Source organism: Astyanax mexicanus, chromosome 1 (genome assembly GCF_023375975.1).
Source record: "Astyanax mexicanus isolate ESR-SI-001 chromosome 1, AstMex3_surface, whole genome shotgun sequence".
In the NCBI taxonomy this organism is placed as follows: Eukaryota; Metazoa; Chordata; class Actinopteri; order Characiformes; family Acestrorhamphidae; genus Astyanax; species Astyanax mexicanus.
Window position 1 is genome coordinate 72,707,836 of NC_064408.1, and position 20,156 is coordinate 72,727,991.

General features: G+C 36.8%; 1 protein-coding gene across 5 annotated transcripts in view; it reads left to right on the plus strand.

Moving 5' to 3' along the window:
• Positions 1-20,156, plus strand: part of LOC103021983 (1-phosphatidylinositol 4,5-bisphosphate phosphodiesterase beta-1) — a 174,060-nt gene that overhangs the window by 47,035 nt on the left and 106,869 nt on the right. For all 5 annotated transcript variants that reach the window (XR_007440429.1, XM_022686767.2, XM_022686776.2 and 2 more), the window contains exon 3: positions 9,333-9,401. Coding sequence is in view for 4 of the 5 variants with exons in the window: in XM_022686767.2 (XP_022542488.2) it covers positions 9,333-9,401 (69 nt within the window). In the remaining variant the exon portion in view is untranslated. The remainder of the gene's footprint in view (positions 1-9,332; positions 9,402-20,156) is intronic.

Here is a 20,156-nt window from a genome sequence, read left to right on the forward strand (position 1 = left end):
TTTGGCAAACAACAGGTCATTGTTGCCCTTTCTACGTATGTGTTATACCTGATTATACAACAGTTAGTTCCGACCTCACAATCTGATTGGTTTGAGAAGTTTTCTAGCCGTGATGATATTTGTGATAACATCACGGCCTTCTCACACTAAACTTGTATCACTCCGCCGACGCGTTGCTGAGTAACGATGTATACACACAGTACAGTTTTGAATCATCGCCTCCACCGGCACCAACAGCAGCGTTAGCTTAGCACAGGCTAGCGCTCAGCCGCGACACACTTGCCCGCGGCGCTGACTCGTCTTATGTGGTAAAAGGGAAGGTCGTCTGACAGCCAGAACGATAACTTAACCAGCCAGGCTAGGCTAAACTAAGTTAATGCTGAGCTAAAGCAAGCTAGGCTGACTGGGATTTTCCGAAGCGCGGATAGCTTGACTTCGGTCATCTACCCACAGTCCAGCCACACCGGCAAGCTAACCAACACCACCCAGCAAAACAAACAGAAATGCTCAGAAAATGCACAGCGTTTATCTGAAGACGTATCTGAGCAGGAGAGGAGAGTATTAGCATTATTTCACGCTCCTCACGTCACCATCCTCACTTATTCCCAAGTTTGCTTTCAAGCTAACTTTCGTGGTGTTAGTCTGTATAAACCATACACCGTTTTGTAGTTAAGTTGTTGTGGAACTACTTTTTGGCGGAAAGCACAGTCCATATTAAAGCATATTCAAACTGAATTTCTTAAAGTTCTTCGATTTATTTTCTTTATTCATTTTGTAAAAATAAACTGTTGTATAAAAGTAATAGAACACTCAAGGTCGTGTGTTATCATGAATAACATCACGGCTGTGATTCGGTCGCAGTAGATCATCACAGCCGTGATTTTATTCATGATAACACACGACCTTGAGTGTTCTATTACTTTTATACAACAGTTTATTTTTATTTTTATTTTACTTCTATTTGTGATAACACACTCCCTCTCATGTTCTATTGCTTAATTATTAATGATTTCTAAGGCATTTACAACCTAATTAGTAACCATTAATAAACTAATTGTAAACCATTTATAAACCCTTGATAAAGGTAGTCTTATTTTAAAGTGGTACCCAAAACCATTGTAGGTAACATTGTTAATAGTATATTTAAAATGTAGGAGTTTTTCTTAACATGGTTTATGTTTGGTTTAAGGTTGGTATACATGTAGTTTTAGTGCAGCTTTAAACTGGCTTTAATGTAAAGTTTGTTGACTAAATGCACAATTTAAGGTAGTATTGTCCACCGCTGGTTATATGTTCTCAGATCAGATGTCAATTGGAAAAAAACTATGACCTGTCGTGTATTCTGACAATTTCTTAAAGTATCACATTTTATTGATGTGCATTTATTGAACATATTAGAAAAGGTTAAGTCTTTGAGCTGCTTAATCATTTTTCTATAGACAGTAGTAAACTATAATATGTGAAGTCAAAACATCAGTGCTAAAATACCTGCATTTTGTAACACTGCAGAAATACATTATATTTCACCGTAATTTTAGTCCAGGTGAATCTAATTCATATTTATCTGTCTGTATATCTGCTTTAGTAGATACATGCTTGAAAAATAAAAGTCTGTATTGTGCATCACTAATATTACCCCCTTTAGCTTTAGGCTTATTATGTTGTTTATGCTTGGGCTCATTATTCAGGTACTGCTATGGCCTAATTAGGAACAGCTTTTTTAAAAAAGTATGTTGCAACTAACGATTATTTTGGTAGTCAGCTAATCTGTCGATTCTTATTTTTTTGATTAGTCAGCTATTATTTCTGAGGGTATGGCTCCCGTGCTTAGCTTTTTTAACATTTTAAAACAATAGAAACAGCAGATCATGAGATATCAATGCTATTTAAATGATCAGGAGACATTTAAATATGGAATTTACTGATATTTAATGCACAAATATGTAAACCGTTGTGTCTGAGCACTTTATATAACAGAGAACAAGCACTTTGTGTAGTGGATTGCAATCACACATTTGTATACACATCAATATTTTTGATTTTGTCGATTTTCTTTCCAGCCCTAGTTGTGAAAAATGGATGCCTGAATCAAGTGTGGATTTATTGGGCTTTAGAGAGATTTTGCTAGATTTGGAAGAAATATTGATGATTTAATTACATTACAATTCAATTATTGGATGCCTAAGCTAATGGTAAGAAAACGAGAGACAGACAGACAGAGAGAGAGAGAGAGAGAGAGAGAGAGAGAGAGAGAGAAGGTAGAAGGGAGTGAGTAACACACACACACACACACACACACAGATCCACAGTAAGTGATTAGTGCCCGAGGGGTGCAGACCTCACTGGGCTGCTCTTTCCCAGGGTTGCGCAGCTCCAGCTTCATGCGGTGCTGCATCTCTTTAAACACACACTTCAAAGAGTAGCTTTTATAGCAGGGGCTGGAAATGCTAACCTTTGACTCAAAGCACATCCCACTGCAAACAGGACCTGTTAAAGCACCAATGCCCCGCACTTTATGTGTGTCTGCTCACTTCCGCCGGCAAACCAAGACGCTTGCCAATTAGGAGCTTAAGACAGGCTGCTGGGTCATTCTGTTTAGTGAAAGAAGTAGCTTACAGTGATGCTCTGGGCAGTCGGCCATATCAGTCCAAAACAGCATGAATTGATTTGCCTTTTTTACTGGGCGGCTGTTTCAATTTGCTACTGGCACATTATTTAAATTAAATTTGTCTAAAATGTGTTAAAAACGAAAAGTTTTATGCTTCCTTACTGTAAATTGTTGTAACTGGCATATGGGGTACACGGCATATTGCACTAAATAATTTGTCCTAATAAACTTCACCCAGTGAACTCTCTTTAAATCTCTCTTGTTCCTTTTTTTATTTTACCTAGTACTATGTGTTGGTTAATAGTTTTTACAGTCTTGGTCTGGCCTTGCTTATGCACTACTGTTTGAGGCTTTCTATGTAGTTTTGTTTTTATATCAGCAGAACCTTTCCCTCCAATAGTACAATAGACTATTATGATAAAATGTTTTATGTATTGTGTATCTTTTGTTCTATTACTGAAAAAAAATCCGAAAAATCCCTGTAAGTAGTGACAGTACAGTTGTAAAAGAAATGATATACACATACATTTGATTTGGAGGAGACTTTTCTACACTTTGTAGCATTTATAGAAAAAAATTAATTGAGCTGTGTTTCAAACAGACTACATCATAAACAGATTAATTGGCTGAGATGAAAACTGGACTTTTTAAAATCGGTAGGGTAAAAATTAGGAGAACTGTCAACGTGTCTACATTTTAGCATAGCAGACGCACATTTTATCCCCCTAGTACGACTGTACAATTTCAATCTTTTAATCTCGCATTTCCCTCATGTTGTATCCACTGTCTGTCTCTCTCTATGTCTCTCTCTTTCTCACACACACTCTCTCTTTCCCACTCACTCAAGACCTACACAGTTCTATTAAGACTTATATATAATTAGAATTAAATTTTGTCAATCTAATGCTGATCAATAAATAAGTAAGAAAATCTGTTGCTTTACACATAAGTGCACTGTTTGATATTTGCACTAATGATTCAAAATGTTTATTTATTTTTCATAAACACACATTCTTTAAATATATAGATTTAATATATTGAGACTAGGATATTATAAGGCTTCCAATCATGTTTTTGAATAATGCAAAATATTGATTATGCATTTTTTTCATCATAATTATAGAAATTATTGGGAATTAATCTTTGGCGAAGGTCTTCTAATGTAAATTATGTCTAAAAACACTGATATGTGTTTCTAATATATTTTAAATATATATATAAATATTTATAATATATATAAATATATAAATATATGTGAGAAATAAATTTGTCAAATATCAGTTTGTATTAGTGGTCATTTCTAAACATTGTTCTAATGGTATTAAATTGATTCGGACAAATATAACGTGCATTGCTAAAAGTTCTTTATTTTCATCCCCGGGGTTGTTTCAATTGCATACTGTTTATTATATCATAATTATAATGATTATAATAATTATTACTATTAGTTTTTGAGTATGAATTATGTAAAATATATATAAAATGGCAACATTTATTAAAGAAAGAACTTTCAGTTATGTATCCTGGCATAGGTAACACTGCATCACTTCATGGTATTACATTAAAACAGACTAGTATCTTCATAGAAATACATACTCTATTAAGATGAGTATATAGTTTACCTTATATTATTAGTGTGAAGTATATAGTTGGAAGAGTGAATGTCATTATAGAAGTGTAGATAGATGTCTCTATCTCTCACTATTTCTCTCTCTCAGTCTCTCTCTCTCTATCTCTCTTTCCCACATGCACATACTGACATTGCATATATATAGATGGCACGGTGCCAGTAGCAAGCTGTGACAGGTTGATCTCCCACAATCCCTGTCCAATCATTGGGGTCCAAAGTAAAGATGATCTGATTGTGAAAGTCAGGCTTATTAATGGTGTCATTTTATCTGTTTTTAGTGGAGGACAGATAGTCATGAGAACACACACCAAACATCTGTTCTGCACTGTGGAGCGTTTCTCACACCTCTTCCCTGAGATCATTATGTAATGGGTGGATTATGTGTGTGTAAACAGTTGCTTTAGGAACACCTCTGGTGTGTCAGTTCTCAGAGCTTTGATGTGAATGTCCTTTTACACAAATAGATTGAACACATATATGTCTACACATTCGTGTTTACATATATATGTGTGAACTTTATTTATAGAGGAATTTGACGATGGTTTGCTACTTTTTTTCTTTTACTGCAGCCTTTTTTTCACAGTCTATCAGACATAAGATGTTGCTGTGAGATAGTATTGTTTGTCTTCCACAATAAAAGTAGTTATTCAAGTTCAGGAGTCAACTCCAACCCTCCTGCTGGAGAGATACCTTTAAGCCTGTGGATTCAACCTTAATCCACCTCGTCTGATGCTATGAGTGAACTATGGCTATATAAACGTAAATAAGATTAATTTTAAATTGGCAAAATGAAATTACTTTTATATTAGTGGTGTCACTTACTTAAAAAAAATATTTGTATGTAATTATATCAATCACATTAATAGTCTGTTATTAATCAAGGTTAAAATTGTAATAAAACAAATGTAATGCATTGTATTGAATAGAATTGTTTGAACCTGCATTTTAATGAATGAGATTTACTAACTTGCTGAAGCTTCATGATTGGCAGGGCATGGACTGGAAACTTTGGCTTTAACTTTTGAGTCTAAAGCCCTATCCGGATGGGATTAGTTTTTCAGGGGGTCCTGGGGTAATTTTCTCTGTGATTTTATTCCTGTCCAGAATGGCATAAGTGTTTTTCTCAGACCTCCTCTGAGAAAATTAAAGGCTGAATTATCTACTGTTTTTCTCTGAACTCCGTGGTCCTCTGGTAATTTTAGTCCCGCCTGGATGCAAATCTCTGAGTTTCTTCACCTCACATTTAATAAAAAAGCTATTTGTAAGCTGCCACGCACCATAATTAAATTTTGGGCGAGTGGAAATAGAGGAGCTACTGAATGCGACGTCATGTGACCGAGAAAGCCAAAAAAACTCACTGGTCCTCCTGTTTTTTCAATTGCAGTCCAGACGCAAGAGATTTATCACTGAGTAGAAGTGTGCAATATTTTTCACAGACGTCCCCCTGAGAAACGAATCTACAAATTATTTGTAATCTACAATTTACAAATAATGTATTTTTCATCATACAGTCCCCAGACCCGCTCAGGCTCTACTGCCACTTTCTTGAAGCACTTCCGAAACTCCAGCAGCTGTAAACTATTTACATAAATCTCTCTCTGATGAAGATTGACAGGTTTCTGACGTGGTGGGCGGTCCTTGTGATGAGTGATATGCTTTGTCAGTTTCACACCAAGCATTGGCTGAATTCACCAATAACAGATGAGTGACAGACCACAGACACACACCACCACCAGTGAGACACAGAGGGAGGCGGCGCTAGTGTCTCAGGCAGGTTGACAGCACTAATATATAGATATATATACTGCAATATAAAGATGTAAAAGAGTAAAGAAATAGTAAAGAGAAGTCTATTACTAGATTTAGTTCTCACAACAGGTTGATATGAAGGTGTTTAAAGGTATACAGTTGAAATTGGTGTGGATTGTTACGTCTTTTTTATTTGAAACCAAAATACTTTGGTTTGCTTGTTTCAGTCACAGCATTTATTCATTTATTTAAGCAGGTTAACCTTCATGTTATTACAGAGTTAATATTTTAGACCATTTTTACAGTGCAGTTCCATACAGTTCTATACATATTTATCTTGTACAATATTCTTGTACCAAAACAGTTGCTAAAACAGTGTTTGTTTTAAAGGTTGCCTTTCTTTTTGGCTCCTTGTGGAACATCTGACTGGATCTAAGCCATGAGCCCTGAAAATGCCATGCTCTCACAGGCTGCGCTGGCCAGGTTCTTAATTGCTAACAACAGGAGTCGGTCACCCATGCATCAAATGGAGCCTAGCTGATTGTTTCACCCTCCCATGGTGAAAGTTTCACTAGGTCTCTAATGTCTAACGCAAGCAAAAAATCAAAGCTGTATAGACATAGGGCTGCTGCTGTAGGTATACAACATCCTTTCCCATGCTATTTTCGGACGAAAGCTCTCAACCTCACATCTTCCAGCAAGAGACGCCTCATACAGGAGCTGCTGTTAAGAGTTGTGTTCATTAACATTTCACCTACTTATAAAAGCCTCAGTTACCATTGGATCCCCCTCCCATCAATTATAGATCTTTAGAGGTACTTACAGAGTGGTCTGGACCACCATCTGGAGCCTCTGTGGTATTTAAGATGTGGTTATAGAGTGTCTTGGCAGACTGGGGCATCAGCTAAATCATCTTGAGATGACATCCTATCGTAGCACTCTCAGACTGAGGTTTCATTAGCCTCCTCTAATCCCATTACAGTCATATGACTGGTTTTATGGGCATCAACAGACACACCCTCATCACACCCACAGATTTACCAGAAAACAACTGTGTGTATCCACACATGCATCTGCAGACTTCCTGTAGCATGACCAGGAACATTTTTATACTGTTTATTCTCTACGTGAGGATTTATTATACTGTCAACAGTGTTTATGCCCTTTGTAAACACTACCTGCCCTTTTCCATTGTGCGAATAGTCTTCTGTGTTTTTACAAATGAAGTACCATTAATATTAATACTGTTTATTACAGCAGTCTCTTACAGCCTTCATGTTTACATAGAAGTCCTAAGGGTTTTACTTCACTGATGAAGTCAGTTTTTGGGAGGTTGGTGCCTTCATTACCTTTTTAAAGTGACTTGACTTTGCCTTCAGTCTGAACAGATATACAACAGAACAATTGTTCACACTGCAAAATCATTTTGAATTAGACCCATTTCATATAATTTCAAAATGAAAATTTGAAAAAAAGCTAGTGACAATTAAATTTGTTTTCAGCGGAAAAAAGCAATCCAAACCAACTTGGTCTTACGTGAAAAAGTAAATGCCTCCCCATGAATTAACTGTGAAAGAGTCCTGTTTTCCTAGCCACAACCAGGGCAGATAACTGCTGGACCTGACATATCAAGAAAACAATAAAATAGAACCTGTCTGACAATCTGAATCAGGATAGAAAGAACTCAAAAAGCGACATTCTGAAGAAATTCAAGATCTGAAGAAATTCAAAACAAAACCACTGACATCTATCAGTCTGGAAAATGTTACAACGTCATTTGTTAGGCTTTGGGACTCCAAAAGTCCACAGTGAAAGAAAAAAATGGAGGTAACATCAAAAGGGCATGGGCAACTCATACAGGAGGTCACAAAAAAAACAAAAAACAGAAAAAAATCTTAAAAATTGCAGGACTTAATTACCTCAGTTAAGTTCTGTGTTACTGATTCAATAACATATCTGATTACCTTCTGTCTTCTGTCTCTCTGACATATCCTCATGGATGAAGGAGCATCACCTTCAATTAAATCTCTCAAAGACTCTGGTTATACCAGCAAAACCATCTTTTCAACACAACTTCTCTATAAGCATCGACTCTCTCTCTCTCTCACCGACAAAGGTTGCTAGGAACCTGGGTGTTCTGGTTGATGACCAACTCTCCTTCACGCACCATGTGGCCTCGGTTGCTCGGTCCTGCCGCTTTGCGCTCTATAACATCCGAAAAATTAGACCGTTCTTGACGCAACAGGCCACCCAACTCCTGGTGCAAGCGGTCGTCATCTCACGCCTCGACTACTGCAATGCCCTGCTAACTGGCCTCCCGGCCTGTGTAGTAAAACCACTCCAGATGATCCAGAATGCAGCAGCACGTCTGGTCTTCAACCAGCCAAAACGGGCACATGTCACCCCGCTGCTCATTGAGCTCCACTGGCTACCGGTTGCTGCTCGCATCAAATTCAAAGCTCTTACTATCGCCTACAAGGTGATGACAGAACAGCTCCTTCCTACCTGCACTCGCTCCTGAAGGCTTACGCTACCTCCCGGCCGCTGCGCTCCTCCAGTGAACGTCGCCTCACTTTGCCAAAAACTCACACAAAGCAATCCAGACTGTTCTCATACAGAGTTCCCCAATAGTGGAACAAACTACCTTCCACTACCAGATCAGGAGAATCTCTCACTATCTTTAATAAACTCCTGAACACAGAGCTCTTCAAAGAGCACTTACTCTCTTAACACCTCTAACACACTAACTACTTCTAACCTCATTTCCTTCTTCCTCTCCTTCACTCCTCTATCCTATTACTCCCCTTGTCCTCCTTTTATCCCTATCCAAAGATGTTTTACCTTGAAACTTATTTTACATTGTACTTGACTATTGTAAGTCGCTTTGGACAAAAGCGTCTGCCAAATGTAATGTAATGTAATGTAATGTAATGTAAAAAGTATTGCCAATCTGTCTGTTGTGAAGTAAGTGTTATTTCCCGTGTTTTGTCACCCTGTTTTTGAACCGCCTGTTTACGGCTTCCTCTTGTTAGTTTTTCCCTTTCTGGATTTGAGTTTTGGTTTGATTACTTCTTTGGCTTTTGCCCTGCTTGTCTTTTTAGTTTATATGTCAGCCTGGTCCTCGTTTGTTTTGATGGTCTTAGCCCTGTTGCTTAGTAAAACACCTGGTTATTTGTGTACACCTCTACTGAGGCTGCTTAAATCAGTTTATTCATTTTAAATCTGCAAGTATCTGACTAGTGCAGAATAATTGACACTGTGGATCTGATTACAAACTCATGTAATCTCAGCTGACAGTGTTCTTTAATCTGTTTTACGAACGTACTCTTTCTTTTGAATTTGCAGGAGACAGACCTTCTGGACATTTCTTCTATCAAGGATGCCCGGACCGGGAAATATTCCAGAACACCCAAGGTAAGCTGTAGTTTTGAGAGGGAAATCTACATTTGCAAAACCCCAAACTTAGCTGCTTTCCTTTCCTCAGGAATTTTTGAAGGGGAGCAGACCTCTTTGCCAGATATTGAAACAAATATTCATCTAAATAATATTTAGACAGGAACATGCTGACAAAACCCAAAGCTCTCCTCGGCCGGGCTTGCCAGGAAATTTTTACTACATCCCCAAATTCATTCTCAAAAGTTCTGCTGAGCAATGATAAAGAATGTTCAGCAGACTGGTTTACACAGCTACATCCCTTTTTTGCTTAGATCCTAAGAAAACAAACAAGAAACAGTTGTTCGTGTGTGTGATGTGTAATGAATGTGTTTGGAAGGAAAGCAAACTCGTAGTTATCATTAGACCAGCCTGGCGAGAATCAGATAACTGTTCCTGAATCAAATGTGCTTTCTGTTTCATCATTGGCCAGTAGCAGACTACAGAGGATTCTCAGAGTTAGGGTTGAAGGCAGAACAGATCAAATAGGAAGTTTTAAAAAAATGTTATCTGCACTGAAACGACTTCTGAACTCATTAAACTGCAATGTGGAAGCCTTGCAGTCCAAGAGATGATGTGCTTTTCATGTCGGAGGCCATTAGAAGAATACGCTGGTGCCACATTCAAGGCGAATCCCGGTGCAGGCTGAATAAGTGAAGCTAATGTTCCAGCCTCAATCCAACAGCTAAACAGAGGGATGCCAAAAAGCACATCACTTTCTGCAGCATGACTTTATTAGGCTATTTCTGATAGACAATGGCTGTGCTGTGTCTCTAATGCTATAGGGCGGCTCACTGAAACAGTAAGAGACTAAGGGACTGCATTCTGCTGAGTGCTCACTGGATGCAGCAGGCGACGCTGCTAGAGGCACGCGGTCTCGGTCGACCAGAGAGGCAGACACGCCAAATGACTAACTATCCATAAATGCACTCTAATCCATTTAGAAAAATCAGCCAACCTCAGCTAAACATGCTTTTTAAACACAGTGTCAGGAGATGAGTCACAGCGAAACTATCAGTATTAAAAGAGCAATGACCGTGTGAGCTGAGGAGCACATGAAGCACCCTGAATTTAATAAACACAGCTTAAAGGAGTAGCTTTAATCAGCTAATTATCAATACACTTTTTAACCCACTTAAGTTATTACATAGTTATTACTTTTATAGATATTGCAGGGTTTTCAGTGCAGAACTAACAAAGCAAACTTTAAACAACAAACATGTTCTAAAGATGATGAAGCTAACAGGCAACAGAAGGTTGTAGTAACTACTTACCATTGTACAAACTGCATACTTAAAGGTCTCATTCCATTGTTTTTTTATTCATTTATTCATAATGTCTAGTTGTGATCTCTAGTATGATTTAATGCCCTGTGAGCTGTTTTTTTTTTTGCTCCGGTGATCCGGTATAAAGCTGCTTTAGTCTGTTGTAGGAGTGGGGGACTATTCATACATGCAAACATATCACCTCAGATTGGCTAACAGCACTGTGAGATGAACAACAGTTAGAAATGTTTTAACATAAAGATATTTCTACACTAATAACAATCTTTGCAATGCCATATGTTACTTTACAACATGTGTCATGCCATGTCATGCCTATGACATTGCAGTTCAGCCAATGACCGAGTCTTAGAGTCTCTGTAAAATGTAAAGTCCACCGGAGATCCTGTGTAAACCTAGTTAAATACACAGAGGTGGGTAGTCCAGGTATAGAAAGTAAAAATCCACCCAAGGTTGTCTGAGCTGCAGTAGAGCCACCCAGGCAGTTGTTGTTAAATGTGATTGGGTTTTAAATATTATTTTTTAGAGAAACTTACTGGCTGGTGTTTTTTACAGTGGTAGTAACTGAAATCAAGAGTTGTAATGTTTACATTGTATATAAATAGATCTACATCCTGCTATTTTGTCCCCTAAAGATTGTTTGACCTCAATCTAATCATATCTTATTGTTTGGTATATAGTGTAGGTAGGATGTGCTGCCAGTACTGCAGTAAAGTGTTTTGGGCTGATTAGTTTTACTTTGACATCTGAAATCTGTTTTTGATTGCTGATATAAAATAACTATTAAATGGTGTAAATGTAATGTAATGCAGATGCATGTGTGACATTGTACTCTTCTCAGTTTTGATCATGCTGTTCAGTGAATGGCACACATAACTCTTGCAGTTAATGATTTCAGTGATTCACATCAGCCATAATTCAAGAAGAAAGAAATAGCAGAAGTATTTTTCCCCGCATAAATTTGGTGGCATTGGCAAAAACAGCTGAAAAGATACAAATTGCTGGATAAGGACACGCAGCTGAAACACAGTAAAGCACTAGAAATACAGTAAAACTGTTCTTCTAGTTTATAAGAAAGACCCTTACTGCTGCAGGCTAAGTATTATGTTGGATAATGGATAATGAAGCCATGCTAGAATGTTGTAAATCTCCAAAAATATCAGTTTTTGGTTTTGGTAATATATACTTGATATCTGATACATTACAAAGAATCCATGCATGAATCAGTGTGTTAAATGACTTTCAAGCACTGGCTCACTTTACACAGCATAGCCGGGTTAACAGACACAACATAAGCGATATGCATAACCACGCCCCCAACTGGTGTCAGTTCCCACAATATCCCATGAATGATCCACTGGATGGAAATAGATCAGGAAATCACCTAAAAGCTTCCTGTGGACATCATTTATATAACTTCTAGGAAATCAAAACACAATTCTCTATTCAAACATGTCTATACCTGATTGAGTTTACATTCACTCCGATTCCCTATGCAATTCTCAGCTCTGCTTTATACCATTTCCACCTTCTAAGAACGGTTAAAGTTCCCTTTTGTGTGCTTGACCCCATTAAAATCAGGTTGGAGTTTGCATTTCCTTACCGCAACCAGTCTGTGGTTCTATCTATGCAAATTATAGCTGTGCGTTATGCCTGAATCACCAGAGCAGCACGGCATCAGAATTCAAATATGAACTTCAGGACTGCTTCTCAAAGACATTCATATTAAATGACTGTTCCCTTTAAAGAGCAGTTAATCCTGCCGGGGACGGAGTCTTCAGAAAGGACCAGTGTGCTTTATTAATGGATATTCTAAAAGAATACAAGTACTGTCTGTGCAGACTGTACTCCAGGTTAGGAGGGTTAATTAGCATATGTCCTCCCACTCATATTTCATGTTGATTAGATTTCGTTTGGGTTTTTTTTAACCTTGGAGTCAACAGCTGCTGCACAGCCCTCAAATTAATCATCTTCGTACATGTCAGAGTAAACAAAACAGCAGCGAAATTACTGTCTGGCTCCACTTTGACTGTGCTCATGTATATATGTATGTGTGTGTTTGTCTGTTTAGACTTTCCTCACTTGGGATGATCTCTCTATTTTTAGGTACACCACATCTGACCCTGAAAATCAGTTTGTTTGTTTTTATATATTTTCTGCTTTTTGATAAAACTTGTGTATATTTTAAAATATGCGTCTAATCTTTCAATGCCAAGTACTGCCCACTTAATATGGAGCCAGTGTATTTGGGCTTTTTGTGATAACTTTTATGTCATAATTATTTTATATTTTATGCTTTTGCCTTTAAGAAAACTACGATTTTAAGTTGCTTTAATATTGTGGTCTATACCCTTCTTCTTTCTATTGTCTTTGAATAAGCTGCTACTTCTAATACTGGTTTTAAAGCAGATTGTTTTGCTTCTATGTGAAAAACTAGTGACAGAAATACAACACAAATGATCAAAATTAGATTAAAACAACATAGAAAATCTGTTAACACATACCTGAACTGGTTCTAATCCCAAACCTTTGTGTTTGGTAAGGTTGGCCCTTCAATCTAAATATGTCACCAGTTTGTTTATCCTAAACTGAAAGCATTTAGACGTTAAATAATATTATTTAAAAAAATCTCTTTAGTGTTTAACTTTGTGTCTTAAATGCAAAAAACATTCTTAATTTTTGGTGTTTTTGACATTTTAGCATAATGTGAATTGTACAGTTGTTTCTAAATTTGATAATGAATGGTTCTTTTTTATTGAACACATGTAGCAACAGATTTTTGCATTTTTTTTCCCAAGAGTAACACATCAACTACTAGGCAAATTTAAACCACATGGTTTGGGAAATTAGTATCAGTTAATGATGAGCTTAAACATTAAACTTAAGGAACGTTGAAAAATAGCAAACAAATACAGCATACAGCTCTTACTTTTTTTTTCATCAAATTATCATAAGCCAAATGGACATTGCCTGTCCTTTCTTAAGTTCTTAATGGCACTGTGATTAAAACGAACCCATTACAATTGTGTATTAATGGAGCTTAATATAATCAATACAGTTCTCATTATCACTTATCATAGAAAACAATGATTATTTATTTGAACTCAGTACCAAAGAAATCTCCATAATTAATTTAAGAGGAGAGGCTGAATTAGTCACCAGTCTCTATAGTGTGTATGAAGAGCTCAGGCTGTATACCACCCCGTCAGTCTGGGCTAATTAAGCAGCATACAGAGCTAATGTTGAGTATAGCATTTACACTTCAGCGTGCATCATTCCCCCCGTGGTGCGTCTGCAGCAGTGACCACTCCCTGACATTCAGATATGTTCACCAAGATAGCAGCATATTTGTGCAGTAACCTTTTACTTTACTGAGAACATCCTTTAAAACCTGTTAATTAAAGTTTTTTTTGCTGTAATTGGGTGCACTATATTAGACACTATAGTGACACTATAGTACACCAGCTCATTGATTGTTTCTTCTGAAATCAAGAGTATAAAAATATAGTTTACCCTGTTTTTGTTAGAGTAACTGTCTCTGCTCTTCAGGAAATGCCTTTTGACTTTCAGATTTTTAAACATTTTTCTATGAGGATTTGATTGCATTTTTTGGTGGTGAGGTCAGAATGTGGGTAAAACACCACCCACTTCAAGAAGAGAATGGAGAACAAAAAAGGTTTTGAAAACTTGAAACAATAACCCAACAATAAACAACAATAAATATGATAAAAACAACGAACACAAATACAGCTCTGGAAATAATTAGGATATCACTTTTGTTTCTGAATCAGTTTCTCTGATTTTGCTATTTATATGTAAATGTTTGAGTAAAATGAATTTATTCTAAAAACTACAGACACATTTTCTCCTAAATTCCAAATAAAAATATTGTCATATAGAGCATTTATTTGCAGAAAATGAGAAATGAAATAAAAAAAAACACAAAGCTTTAAGATCTCAAATAATGCAAAGAAAACAAGTTCATATTCATAAAGTTTTAGGAGTTCAGAAATCAATATTTGGTGGAATAACCCTGGTTTTTAATCACAGTTGTCATGCATCTTGGCCTGTTCTCCTCCACCAGTCTTACACACTGCTTTTGGATAACTTTAATCCACTCCTGGTGCAAAAATTAAAGCCGTTTAGTTTGGTTTGATGCCTTGTGATCATCCATCTTCCTCTTGATTATATTCCAGAGGTTTTCAATTCATTTGGTAAAATCAAAGAAACTCATTTTTAAGTGGTACAGATAAAAAAAGAGAAAAGTTTAAAGTTGTGAGGGCAATCCAAATATGTAAAATAACCCTGACCAGGTCAAAACTGTTAGAAGCAAAAACAAAATACATGAGAATATTCAGGGTCATGGTCAAAAACGCAAAACAGGAGTCAAATCTTTGCAGACAAATATGCAGCAAACAAACAAATCCAAATATGGAAATACAAAAAAAACACATCAAAAGCACAGAGATCAAGACACAAAAAAATATTATTAGAAATATGTAAGTATTGTAATTAGAGAGTAAGACAGGAATGGGTTAAGCACACTATGACTTAATTAGTTCTAGGTGAAGTCAGTTAATCAGGTGAAGTCAGGTGAACCAGATCATGTCAGGTGACTCTCAAGCACAAGGGTGATGAGATAAAATCCAGGTCCCTCATGGGAAAATGATCCTGGAGGTACATCATTTCATTGACCTGAGATTGTGAGAGGTAGAGAGAGCATTTACTGATTTTAAAAGCTGCGCTAGTACAGAGTATAAGTATGGAAAATTACTGCACTGCAATATGATCAGCTAGCATGCTTACGCGGACGTTGAATTTTCTGCCGGCAGTCAGTCAGATTAATTGGGTATTATCGGCGCTGAGCTGAGCTTTCTCTAATGTCTTATCAGCAGAGGTAACAGGGAGCTCAGTGTCAGAGGATACAGCCGCACACCGGAGAGGGCTTCTAGCTGTGCTTATCAACATGCTAATCTCCTTCACATTCCACTCTATACAGTAGACCCCTGTTCAGGGCTGCTCTCCAGAGCCTCTTAGCTCCTCTTTGAGGTCTACCTGTCTGTCAGCAGTGCTGAAACTCTAGAAAGGCCTGATCCAACTCCAGAAACAGGATATGGGAGTAGTTTGGGCAGCCACACCTGAGCATTACCACAGTGGCATGAAAAGACATAACATTTTAGAAGCTTTGCTGTTCTATTTTATTTTGGGAATTAAATAAATTGGGTAGGGAATCTTTTAAAACCAGATACACACTAAATTTATCAACAACAACATTGTTAGTGTTGTTTTAACACTGGCAAATTGACTGTTTGGAGTTTTTAATGTGTGTTTAACTCATGGCAAAAGTGTAATATTCTGATCTGCCAATAAATAAAGTGTCTTTAGATTTATTTTGTCACTATGAGGGATTTCATATTTTTGATAAAGTCCTGAGATAGCAGTGTGTAAATTGATAACAAACGTTTAACCTCACTCCACAGTGTTGTGTGTATCCAAACTACATCTTAAAACATCATTACCACCCCCAGTGGACAGGGCGGTGTTTGGTATGATGATTAAAACTGGCAGTATGTGGCTAGAATTGCCTGTGTAGAAAAGCCCCACAAGTATATCTCACAGGTCAGTGGAGAGTTCTTTAACTTCCAAAGGAAATGGCAAAAGTCATGGGACACTATACTAATTCCTGTCCATAACACGTAGTATGTCATTTTTATGTTGGAAATATTAACCTTATCAAATACACAATGCATCTTTTAATTTTTCACGTATATATGGAGCAATAATTACATTCTTTGGCCAGTAAAATTGTGAGTGGCTACAAGAAACATACCTCATACAATGAATGTTATGTAAATAATTTAAATGTCTGGTCTATTTGTTGCAAAACAAATTCTTATAGTATGTATTTTAAGTAACTAGCTACTAGTTTATGGAATTATAATAAAAGTAAAGTGAGAGCAACATTTTTGCATTGTTGCACAAATAATATAGCACACCTGTTAGTCTATTACATTTTACTTATCCTGAGGGGTAAGCTGTGGTAAAAAGACCCCTAGCCTTATACTTCAGCTTTTATCATCTGACAGAATTCTGTACATCCAATAAGCAAAGATACCCTGCTGCTTTTTTCAGCACTGCGATTAACTGTAGTGTTGCCAAAAATCTGAACCAGTGCATTTACAACCCCAATTTGAACAAGTCCAAAAAAATGTATATGCTGTGTAAAACATTAAATGTCTCATTCTAATATTTTTTCATTCATTTCCATTCCATCGTTTTTTCACTTTCATTTTAAAATTTCTAGTTAAATGCCATGTGAGCTGTTTTTCTTATGAAAAAACAATGTTTCTGTATAACCATGTTTTGGTTCTCTGAATTAGTGGTCTCTGAAGAAAGACAGGATTTTGGGCTCTTGCTCATGAACATTTAAACATTGCAAATATATCCCCCCACAGTCAATTTTACAGCTCTTAAACTCAAAGGACAAAACGTTTTTAGAGATACAGCCATAGTTATAAAGTGCTAGGTAAAGATAACTTCGTCATACTTTTAGCGTAGCATTGATATATATTTCTTTCAGAATCAGACCATTTATCATATCATGAAAAACATTACCTCTTTTAGCAACACATCTGTAAAAAGTTGGGATGGGACAAGAAAAGGCACAAAAAAACAAATGGTACAAATAAAAACAGATGCAATAGGTGCAATATGCTACTAACTCACATGTCTGGATATTTAAAGAGCATTTTAAAAAGGCAGAGTCTCTAATAATCGAAGATGTGCAGAGGTTCACCAATCTACAAAAACTGTGTCTAAAAATTGTGAAGACTTTAAATGTATCTCCAATTACAGTACATAAAAATAATCTAGAGGATTTAGAGGAATCCTTGTTTGCAAGGGAATAGGCTAATGGTCAGTATTGGATGTTTGTGGTCATTAGGTCCTTGGTGCTAAATTATAAACAGGCATGATTCCAGAAATTAGTGTCTGTGAACACAGTTCCCAGTGCAATCTGAAAACAGCAGGTTTATGCTTATATTTACATTTTTCGAAACGGGGTTAACTGTAGGATAATCTGCCCCCACACTGTCTGAGAATTTGTTTGATGGTTCATACTGGACCACACTGCGGGAAGGTGTGAAGGCGCTGGGCAGGCAGGTGAAAGGTCTGGCTTGTTAGATAGTTGCTATAGCGATTGAGAAAAAAAGGAGAGAATGGTTTAATGAGTGTAGAGAAGTGGACTGAGACAGTCGTGGGCCTGACAGGTTAACAGCACTCCACTTCAAGCCCATCCAGAGGCAAAGATCCCCCATCGCCTTTCATCCACCTCTCCACTACACGCTCAGCCTACCAGAACCATCTTCACCAGAGCAGCTGAACTATTCCCTCTCCCCCAGCTCTGAACCTCCGCCTCAGCACTGTCTGATTCAGATCCTGTGAAAACACAAAGATAACTGTTACATTGAACTTTTAACTAAAGGTCAACGAGTATAGAATTGAACACATGATTCATTGCTTTAGTACTCACTGATTTGTAAATAATGTGTATTTTATAACTAATATATGTGTGAATTATATGTCTACGATATTATTACTAATTACACTCTATAGTTATATACAGTACCAGACAGAAGTTTGGACACATCTTCATATTCAGTGTTTTGCATTATTATTTAAAATTTAATTTACAATTAATATTAAATAAATGAAAACAGTCAAGGGACACACATATGGTCCTCTATAATTTCCTGACCTAATCCCAATTGAGACGATAATTTGTTGATTTGGGATGAGCTGGAGCTTTACAGTGTGAAGGAAAAGCAGCAACTCTTGTTCAGCACCTCCAGGGACTCCTTCAAGATGCTGAGAAAACTATACCAGTTGACTCTCCCTCATAAAAACACTGAGATTAAAATACCAAGAGTGTGCAGATCTGTCCTCAAATGTGGAAGACTTAGAAGAATCTAAAGTATAAAACATAATCTGGTTTGTTTAACACATTTTGTTTACAGAATAATGCTGCATGTGTTCCTGTATAGCTTTAATGTCCTTCACTGAATGAGAATAGGTGTGTCCAAACTTTTGCCTGATACTGTACATTGCGTAAGAACAGTTTCCTGATACAAGTCCTGTTACAAAATGATTTAAACCTCAGTGTCTTGAACATACTGTAGATCAATAGACATTTTACAACAGGCATATCCTTGTTCTTATTTAGGGGGAAATGTTTTAATCATTAAATAATATTGTATAATGTCTATGGCTGTTTTATATAGAGGGAGACCATTTTAGTTTACTAAGTAGTGGTAAAAAGTTAATTTAAACATTTCTTCACCATTAGCATGTAGGAGCACAGGTCACATAAACACATGATTAGCTGAGCCACGTTTAAAGCTCTGTAAACACAGAAAGTGACTTCTAATTTAAAGTTAGTTAAAGCTCTGTGTTGTTCATTAAATAATATTTTACAGTAATTTATGGAATTTAGAAACATAAACTTCCTATTAACAAACTACATGGGAAAATGTGTGAAATTCACAGTGTCCAGTGACTGTGATTGTCACTGGTTTGTATGAGCAAATGCTGTTGGCTTCTTTTCGTTCCACTGTCTGAGTGCATTGTGGGAGATTATAGTGCCCTCAGAATCATGTTCTTATTCCACTTCATGATTCACACACATTCGACACATTACATGAAAAATGACCAACATACTCAACAGGTCCATTTCTGTCATAGCCTAAAATTAACTAGTTTAACTAATATTAGTTTTTAATTAGTTTTGCTGATATGCCACAATTTAGGCTATACTGTTTATACATTTGCTGCTCCTATTTTTTTCAGCTGATTTTTTGTTAAATCTTAAATAACTAACTAGCCGATTTTTGCTTTGACATTGGGGCTTTGGAGAATATACCAGTTTTACCTCCCAAAGTGTGTTCTTAGATGTAAAAATAACTTAAACATAAAAAAGCAACATGTGAAATATTTATTTATACTATTAAATCATTAATATCATTGAAAATTGAACAATTTCAGACTCATACATAATTCAGCATGGGAAACAGAGAGTATATTGAGGGCAACATGTGGAACACTGACTTAATCTAGTGTATCTAGAGTAATCTAGCCTAGTTTTGCTTCTCATTAGACTAAATACCTCGACTAATATTTTCTTGGGATGTGTTTTTCTTAAACGTCACGCTTTTTGCTTTCTATTGTTTATAATAAATAATAAGGAAACGTTGGTGGCTGGATCCCCTGGGTGATTTCTATGAATCCCGGCTCCAATATGGCACGTCTAATTATGATGCCTCTCTCTGTCCCTCTGAAGCGTTTTCTCCTGCCTGTCGCTCCCAGGCATATTAGAGGCAGCCCACCTCTCCATTATTCCATTTCAGCAGAGCTTATTTCACACGCAGACAGTTTACCAGGAGATGCTTGATGGGACACA